This window comes from Cariama cristata, unplaced genomic scaffold (assembly GCF_000690535.1).
Source record: "Cariama cristata isolate BGI_N322 unplaced genomic scaffold, ASM69053v1 scaffold10995, whole genome shotgun sequence".
NCBI classification, from domain to species: domain Eukaryota; kingdom Metazoa; phylum Chordata; class Aves; order Cariamiformes; family Cariamidae; genus Cariama; species Cariama cristata.
In genome coordinates this window covers 6,734-16,245 of record NW_009616959.1, presented here as the reverse complement: position 1 = coordinate 16,245, position 9,512 = coordinate 6,734, and the positions used below count along the sequence as shown (strand labels likewise).

Genomic DNA, 9,512 nt, shown 5'->3' with positions numbered 1-9,512 from the left:
TTTCCCTGTCATATGAGGGCAATAATACAGAGTTATCTTACAAGTTATTTTAAAGACTAAGTCTTCTATCTGTAATTATTATGTGACAGAACACTAGCAATGGTTTATGACCTATATATATATGTGCATAGCTTTCTGGGTTTGAGATCAGCTAACTTGTGACTGAGTTTCACAGCTGTCTTCTGTAAGAAATGCTGGTTTGTACTATAAGATGCATTTCCCTAGCAGAATTCAGGAAGGTAGTAACTTTAAACAGAATTGGTTTTAGTTAGCTTTGCATGTTTACTGCTGTAAGTGGCTGAGGATAGAAAAAAAAATTCTTTAGCTGCTATGAATAGAGAAACGCTCTCTAAGAATTAAATGTTTTGTAAAAGAAAAAACAAAACACTTAACAAATATGGCTTTAATATGTAGAAATGTGCTTTGGTATCTCAGCTGGCACATAGCATAAAAGTATGTCTTGTTTCTGTTGATCTCAGTGATTCAGTTTAATGATTCAGTTTAGTAGCAAGAGGGAGGCCTCTTTAATAATTTTGTAGTATAGCAGGGCTTCTTTGAATTAGTAGTCAGCTTTTTTAATAGATCCCTTATATTGAAACATTCTGTAAGATATTGCTAGTCTTGTTCTTACCTTTTGTGTACATTTTTTACAAATGTTACAAGGCATCCGAAAGTTTTATTTGAGATACAAATTTGACCGCAACAGATGAGATTTGATAGTAATGAATTGAAGAATCCCTCCTGAACCCTCTAATAAGTGTGCTTTCAGTGTTACACTTTTTTCAGCATTGTAGGCTTTTTGTTAGTGTGTGATTTATCTTTTGGTTTGAGTTTTTTGGATTTGTGGGGTTCAGGTTTTTGTCGTTGTTGTTTCTTCAAAATACTTACTAAGAGGCCTTAAAAATGTGGGGAACTAACTCTTGACCCTGTGTAAACAGGGAGAAGAGCAGCCACCCGTTCTTTAGAGGAATCCAGATGTGTCCCCTAATGGAGAGAACATTTTACCTCTGCTGGAGAGTGAAAGTAGCTGTCTGGATAAGGTAGGCTTTATTTGCAGGTTACCCACTGATTAACACACTGTTTCTGACTTTTACTAGTGCCACCCTTGGATTTACCTTGAATTTATCTGTGTTTGCTTAATCTCTCTGGGTCAAAATATTTTAGTTAAGCCAAGAAATAGCTAACTGCTTTCAGTCATGTTTTGTGAAAATTGGTGTTAACAGTTTTGAGGTATTCTTGCCTAAAAAAACCTCTTGAGTTTTGAAGTTGGCTTTGAATATAACCTTTGTTATTCATGTTCAAAACATTTGAAAGGGAGTTTATATGCAGCAGAACATCTGAGGTGGTGAAATACTGGTGGAGTAGGGTAAAGAAGCTGTGAGAAAGGTGAAATGAAAGGCAATTTTTGTAAGTGTGATAAGTAATCAAGAAAGATTATATGTGATTTATACTGTTTTGAAAAGCTGAAAATATTGCACAAGCTATTGTGAAAGGTGACCTGACTGGAGTAGTGTTACAGAATAAGTTTAATCAATATAACTTTTTAATTCTGCTCTATTCTTTTAAATGTATTCTTTTGTCTGAATAACTTCAGTTAGCATTAGCAGGAGAAGAAATACCAGGTCACATATCATAAACTCATCCTGACCTGGTTGCTTGGCTATGGGGGAGTCTGGAAGAAGATAAGGAGGAAACTTTGTCAACAGAAGCAGCAAACCATCGAGATAAGGACAACAAATGGCCTGTCAGGAGTTTGGAGGCAGAGAACCAAAGAGAAACAGCTGAGCCCCCAGATCACGAATTACCATTGGACCAAGAGGCACGTGGACAGCACATGAAGAGACTGACCATTGGACCGAAAGACGCGTGAAGGGCACATGGAGAGGGAGTGCATAGATTGTAAGGATTTAAAAACCCAGGTTTTCTTTGTTTCGGGGTCCCTCTCTGGAGGCGCCCAGCTCGAGCTGTCATTCTGCTGTACCATCCAAATACATTAATTATTTTTCTAAGATTGGAAGTCTGAGACTCTGCTGAGGGAGACCTAGGGTAAAGAGATTTCTTTAACAAGTAGCAATGGGTGAGAATAGCAAAAGGTAGCAACAGTAAGCATTGGGGTTTCAGACCAAAGCCACCAAGAGCTCTTCTTGTGGTCTCTTCAGCTGGTATAAATAGAGTCCTTAGAGCCTTCACATCTCTAAAGAACAAGAGCTTCATCTACTAAACAGATGAACTCTACTGTCCCTGGGCAAAAAACAGTGGTGCAAAATCTGAAAGGGAGATTAGTTTGCTGCCTCATCAAGTATGTGAGGCTGTAAGAGGATTGGACTTGCATATTCAAGGAGCAGTGATTTCTGCTATTTTTCTGATTACTTAGGATTTTCAACTTAATGTTTGTTTTGTTGCTCTAATTGCCCCCACAACAGTATTTAGCTAAAACTCTGTAGGTAATTTCATATGGGTTGCAAGGGAAGTATTGATCACTTCTGATGGGCCAAAATAATGAAATAGAGTTTTTGAGTGAAGGCTCAAGCTCTATCTACACTTTCAGTGGGAATTCCTACAAGTTTAATCTGGTTCTTTACTACCAGGTATTCTTGGATCTAAAACTTTAAGTTTTTTTCCCTGTGGAAAATATATTTTCATCTTCCCTTCCTGCAGAAAGGTTTGTTCACTGTTTGTGTTGACAACAAATAGCTTTCTTCTACATCTAAGCAAACTTCTCTTCAAAGAAATTTGAATGCTAGACCTTCAGTCAGACCTTCCAGTAGATTTATCTCTATGTATATGTTGTTTTAGAATCATAGAACAGTTTGGGTCAGAAGGGACTTTTAAGAATCATCTAGTTCCAACTCCTCTTTGGGACATTTTTCACTGGATGAGGTTGCTCAAAGCCCCATCCAACCTGACCTTGAATACTTCTGGGGATATAATGGAATTTTGGTGTAATGCAGACTTCTTATCTTTAGAATAATTTCTCTTTTCTTGTGAAATTTTTACAAACAGTTACATGGAGCTGCGTTAGCATTATAAAGGTATCTTAGATATATGGTGTTTCAATTTAACTGAATTGCCCGGAAATTAGAGAGCATAGTGTGAGCATCTGCCTTGTGACCTTCTGAATTGGTACTTCCTGTTCCTATATGCAGTTGCAGCCATGAACTCTGTTTAAAAACAAGAGTGTTGATATGTTGCAGTGACTGACAGTGAAACAGCCTCCAGGTCTGATTCAATTCAACATTGAGCAAATGAACGTAATATGATTATTTTAATAACAACACAGTTTCTTACTCGGATAATATCACTGAACGAACTTAACAGCTGGGCCAGCCTAAACACCAGATGGTGGTATTTGGTGAGCGTCTGACCTGTGCCTAGCGAATGAGTTAACTGGTTTGGGCATCTTTTATGAAAATTCTTTTTCACAGCTACCAAAATCTATTTTCCATGAAACTTCATTAAAAAACTCTGAAAGAATGAGTGTTTCCAACTAGGAGTTAAAAGCAGACTACACTGAAGAAGTTTTTTTCCATCTTCCACAATCTCAGAGAGGCCAAAAATAAGTTGTAATTACTTGGTTAACTTAATGGTTAGCTTTGGGAAGATATGTGCCTCTCATAAATGTCTCTCTTACTGCCATATATGCCTGCCTTTATTGATAGTTCTTGATAGCTTCCTGAAGAGAATACCTATGAAGGTATTTACCACTTCAGGACTTGAAGTATGTGGTAATCTGAGTCTCAGCTGTATGCCTCAGGTTAATTTAATTCATATTCATCCAGGAGAAATAACTGTTTTCTGAAATGTGTTTTGTATCAGTGCTTGTGTTGGGTTTTTTTTAAGTTCTTTTTAAAAAAAAGAATAGTGGGCTGTATTTGGAAACTAGCTGTTTATATTACAATCATTAAGAGATTTTTTTTTGTATTATTAAAGTTGTTATCCATTAGTTTCTGGATTCAAGAGGCTGTCTCTCTATCTGCAATCATGCTTTTCACCTCTTTGTGATAGAAAAATTGGTAAGCAGTTCCAAGTTCAGTAGACAAGGAGATGTATTGTTTTCTTTTTTACTTAATGTGTTTAGTGGGAGGTTTTTTTAATTTTTTTGTTCAAAACTTGGTGTTCCATGTAGAGATTGTAGAGGCAGAGAACTGATCTACCAATCACTGCTATGTAAGAGGCTTTGCATTATCTCTTTAGTAACCTCTGGACCTAGTGTGCAGTCTGAATACTCAAAATAGCTGCCTGCGGTCAAGAAAAGGAGTCCTGTTGCTTTGTTAAGGTCATAGGTTGCCTTGTTGGCTGTAAGGCCCTTGCTTAACACTGCTTCCCACTGACCTCTAGTTCACCAAATATTCCAGCAAGTGGTGGTTTCATACATAAGTCCTTACGGCTTTTTTGTACGTCTACACTTGGTGGTTGCTGAGGCTGTTAAATAATGGTTGGACCTTAGCTTGCAGGTGAGTAGTGCAGTTATATTGATGCCACTTCAGGATCCATTCATAGCTGCTGATAAGATGTCCTTGGTGAGATCACTTCTGAATTGTCACTCTTTTTGATAGTTTGGTTTGACAACAATCTCATTGCACAACACAAAGTCAGTCCAGTAAGTCAACATTCTTCAGCTGAACGTGTTTCTGATATAAAGCTGCATATGGATTACATTTTCCTCTGTAGAATCTCCCTCAGCACAGTATTGTCAATTCTCACCTGTGCAATTTCCTTTGCAATTTTCCTGCTTCTATCTATTCTTAAAGATTAGTCTTGAGTTGTTTACAAATGTACAGAAAATCAAAGTAGAGCTACTGTTTATTTCCTTAATAGTAGTTGTTAGCCATGTGAATGTGACTGATTACACAGAATAAACTACTCTGAGAAAACGGTAAAACAAGAAGAAATAGAGGGCCAGATTTTTCCTCTAAAAGCACACAGTCCTACATGCTCATGTGCTCCAAATTAAAAGTTTTATTTAAGACGGGTAACTTCTGCATCATGAAATTAAAATATTGTTTTCATTTTTGCATGTTATAAAATAAAGCTTTGTTCAAAATAAGAAAAGGAGGAATCTCTGTAGAGAGGTTATCCTGAACCAAAAGCTAGTTTTGAACATGTGACATGTAAACTGCTGTGTGGCTGACAGATGAGCTTGAATATAAAAATGTTACAGTCAGTACTGTCATTATAATGAATGAAATCAGGATTCTGTTTTCAAACTTTGACTCTCATTACAAAATCTTTACGTCCTTTCTCCCCATTACTCATGATTTTTGATCATTTTAAGTGTTTGCTCTGTAGGATTTAAGTAAATTTCTATTTGTTATAAATGTACAAGAAGCGAGAAATACCTCACAGTAAAAGGATGTCTTTAAACCAGTAAATTTGAGTGTACTGCTTCTATTACTTTAAGTTTTGTTTTTATGTAGTAAAGAATGATCAGGAAATTTCACATACCATATGTTTCAAAAAAGCTGCAACAAAGTTATTTTAATAAGAAAAATGAATACATGAATTATTTAAATTAGTTGGTGCAACTGTTCCTGCTAACTAATCCAGGCACTTGGAAGGCAATTACACTGAACTTTGACAACATTGCCAACCCACAGCACATGCCTTATGCCAAAAAGCTATTGTTGTTTTATTGACCACGTTCACCATTACATATGCATATGAAAAAACAGAGGCATTTTCATCGGGATTACCCTAATAGCATTAAGAGATTATTTTTTAAATTTCCTTGGAAGGAAATTCACTTAAATGAGATTACTTATTACTTGACTGGTTTCCTATCATGCTGCTACGTTTAGGTAAGTGGAGTCCATTAGAGTATAAAGTTTTTTTTAAAAAATGATTTTATACATTAATGATTTCAAATAAAAGAGAAGTACTATATTTGTGCAGAGCTTCTTTTGAGAAAGTTAAGTCGATGTTCTGGTTAGGAGAGATAACACTTTTTGTCCCTCTTGGTGGCCCCCCTAGTGTCACCATTAGTTGCTAATTACTTGCAAACAAATAAACAATTAACTCCTCGTGCCTCTTGGTGGGAGAGTTTTCATTGACATGCTAAAGCTTTCTAATAAAAGATTTTAATTAATGACGTTGCAAATCCAACCCCCTTGTCAACATAGCTATAAGGAGCACTTGTGGAGAAATGCAAGTACAGTACACATGCTATGCTAGCCGAAGGTGAAAGCATGGCAAGTTCATCACTATGTGCTGCTAATACATCAGCATCTCAGAACCTTCGGAAAGTGTCTGGTTTTGTAGAAAATAAAACCACACAGTGCTCATTTTCCATTGAGAGTATTTTGGGACTGGAGCAGAAAAAAGATGGCATTCCAGCTGTGAAACCTCACAGACCATGGATGGACGCATGCAACAACTTGAGTAAGTCAGCAGTCTGTTTTGTAACCTCTCAAGCTTTTACTCTTTTAAAAATGTATATATTTTCATGTTTCTACTGAAAAACAGTAAACTGAAGCTGTTGTCTGCTTGCTTTTTCTAGTTTCAGGTGATGACACTAATCCCCATCTGCAAATCCCTATTGTTTGCTATGAAAATCCATTATTTCATGCTAACAGTAATCCAGTGCAAGAGGAAAAAGTTTTGAAATGTGAAAAATATTTTTCAGTCACTGAAAGGCTATCTTTCAAACGAGAATTGAACTGGTACAGGGGTAGAAGACCAAGAACTGCATTCACTAGAAACCAGGTAGGGGTTTTCTCAGTATTTAATAAATGAGTACCAATGTAGTTCAGTAAAATGTTGGTAGAAGCCTGTAACAGCTGACTAATTCATTATGATGTACCTCTGCAGAGAGAAATGTAATCAGGAGCTAGTATAAATTAACAGTAATCTTGCTAATTTCAGCAGACCTGTCTATGCATGGAATCAGAATTGTGCAAACCCTGCTCGGAAGTCTCCTGTTGAACAAACTATACTGGTTTTTGAATTTATTTTCTTCATTGCTGCTATGAAGGTAGTGATAACTATTCAACAAGTGTGTTTTAATCTTCTCAGATTGAAGTCTTGGAAAATGTTTTCAAAATGAACTCCTACCCTGGCATTGATATTAGAGAAGAGCTAGCTCGCGAATTAGATTTAGATGAAGACAGGATCCAGGTAATTAAAAATTTATTTGAACTTTTCTGTAATACCATCTGTATGTACTCTCTGGTTATATAAATGAGTAGTTTGACAGCAGTAGCAATAATGTTAATAATCTCAATTTAAAACAATGTACATTTATACATGTGGTATGCCTTCAATGATTTGTGAAATGGAAGCCATTTAATTAGTTCTGAAATCTTAAACCTTCTTCCATAGCATTGATGAGGTATTCATTGCTATAATATTTCCATATCTGCTCTGTTAATCTCTAGTTATCATGTGCATGTGCAGAACTTGATCATTTGCTTCCACATTTTAAAATCGTGTTTATATTATGCTTGTCACTATATTTGAAAAAGAAATTTGAAACAAATATTGAAACAATTTATATAAAAGTCTAAGTATTTTGTGAAACTGTCAGTAGAGTGTACATGTGTTAAACCAATGTTTGAGCCTATGTCTTCATCTGGCCAAAAGCAAAGTCTACTTGGGGATTTTAATTACTGATTTCCAGATAGTCCAATGTGATAAGAAGCATAACATAAACATTAGAATTTTGGCCTCACCTTGATGTTTATTAAGCTTTTGATGCAAGTATTATATTGGGGTTGATGGGAAGCTTGATGCTGTGATTAATTAAGCAGGTGAAGAAATAACACCTTAAGACTTGTGTGTGAAGTCCAGATGCTCAGAATCTTCTGGTCTGATTCAGTGCCAGTGAAGTTAATATTAGTTTTCATATTAAATATTGTGAAGCTGGTCCTTACTTTCCAGTTAAGCTGGGAGTTTTATTTTCTTCATTTGTGGTGTTAAAATTATGGCACGTAGCCACGTGCCATCATCTGCAGATTTTAAATTTGTATTAAACTTCCAAACTACTGTCATTACACAAAACACTGTAAAATTGTGTGAATATTTTTAAGTTTCAAAGCTTATTCTGCTTACAGTGCTGTATTTCTGAAAAGCATTTCTTTTATTTTGATTTTAGATCTGGTTCCAGAACCGTCGTGCAAAGCTGAAAAGATCACACCGAGAATCTCAGTTTCTAATGGTGAAAAATACTTTCACCTCCAGCCTGCTAGAGTAGAAAGAAGGATGGTTTGCTGTTACGGTACTACAATAGAACATGAAGAATTATTGGCATTTTCATAACTTGTATTAAGTAATGATGATATACTAATTATTATTTTATCGCCAGATTTGAAAGTTTATCATAATTTTCATTCAAATAAACTGTAAATACTTGAAGTATTATTATAATCTACTTTTTGTGGAAAAAGTGAACCTTTCTTCTATATTTTAATAAATATTTTCAGAAAAATTTAGATATTTTTGCAGTTTAAAAAAATTCAAACCTTAGGTTGCACAAGGTTTTCAGCTAGTATGAATTACTGCAGCTTAACTGAAGACAACTTAACAAAGCTTCATGGTTTTAAGTCTGTTTAAAGTCTGAAATACACAGCATGCAAAATAGATTTTGCTACCTGAAGCAGATTGTGCATTACATTTAAACATAGCTTATTTATAAAAAGTATGATAGTTTTCATAAAGAACATAATTTTTGGAAAAGGTATCAAATGGAAGGGCTACTCTTCAACTGACTGTTCAGTTTGAACAATTGTTTGGTTAAAAGAAACTGAAAATTACAATCTTTTTTATACCATATTTTAATTAATTTAGGATATTTGCCTATTTAATACTTCAACTTGGATACCTCCTCTCTTGTCGGTATACGTATTCCAGTTATGGAAGTTGCCCTATTTCCTTTTAATAAGAGAATACAGCATTTCACATGATCAAATCAGTTGGGACTAGACCAGATATCTACACCATTGCCATTCATTTTAGGGTGTTGAATTCATTTTTATCAAACAGTACATGACCGATAATTATCCTCATATCTGATATTCAACCCTCAATATGCATAAGGAGAGCCTTATACAAAAAACCCAACTCTTCATGGCCATGATGTAGGAAAACATTGTAAGTATGGGTTTACACTGTTCCTTTTTCGGCAGAGCTCTAAGGACTTGCTTGAAGTGCTAGAGTCCTTCAGTAAGACTTCAGCCTGTGTTTCTTGTTAGGGATACATTCTACATGGGGCCAGCTGTATGTAAAAAAAAAAAAAATCGTTTGTGTTAGGCTGCCGGTTTTCAGCAGAAGCAGTGACTTTAAATGATGTTTCAATCTCTAAATCTGAAAGAACCAGTAAATCCCAAAGAATTTAGACATAAAGCTTTGTTAATCGGGTTTTACTGCTTGGCTGACTTGAAAAATAGTTTTGGTTCAAAATAAAATCTTACATTTACAGTAGTCAAAAAACCTGAACCGAATCATTTTATCTGATTTTTAAAAAGAGAACATAGGGAAAAATTCTGAAAACTAGGGAGAAGAAATTATGTGAGTGCTTA

At 35.4% G+C, this 9,512-nt stretch overlaps 1 protein-coding gene across 3 annotated transcripts; it reads left to right on the top strand.

The window, feature by feature from the left end:
- The first annotated feature begins 917 nt into the window (after positions 1 to 917).
- HESX1 (HESX homeobox 1) lies at positions 918 to 8,463 on the top strand. 3 transcript variants are annotated; one of them, XM_009700354.1, is made up of 5 exons: positions 918 to 1,040; positions 6,296 to 6,378; positions 6,497 to 6,702; positions 7,012 to 7,113; positions 8,090 to 8,463. In XM_009700354.1, exons 1-5 carry the CDS (start codon positions 976 to 978, stop codon positions 8,186 to 8,188), a joined length of 555 nt encoding a protein of 184 aa, XP_009698656.1. In that variant the 5' UTR covers positions 918 to 975; the 3' UTR covers positions 8,189 to 8,463. The 3 variants fall into 3 exon arrangements, with proteins under 3 accessions (XP_009698656.1, XP_009698654.1, XP_009698653.1); XM_009700352.1 differs by having other exon boundaries at positions 936 to 1,040; positions 6,120 to 6,378; positions 8,090 to 8,411; XM_009700351.1 differs by lacking the exon at positions 918 to 1,040 and having other exon boundaries at positions 6,165 to 6,378; positions 8,090 to 8,188.
- The last annotated feature ends 1,049 nt before the right edge of the window (positions 8,464 to 9,512 follow it).

Coding starts and splice junctions, on each gene's coding strand:
- HESX1 (XM_009700352.1), top strand. CDS start 6,165: ATGCTAGCCGAAGGTGAAAGCATGGCAAGTTCATCACTATGTGCTGCT. Junction 6,379..6,496: donor GGACGCATGCAACAACTTGA/GTAAGTCAGCAG, acceptor TGCTTTTTCTAG/TTTCAGGTGATGACACTAAT. Junction 6,703..7,011: donor CTGCATTCACTAGAAACCAG/GTAGGGGTTTTC, acceptor TAATCTTCTCAG/ATTGAAGTCTTGGAAAATGT.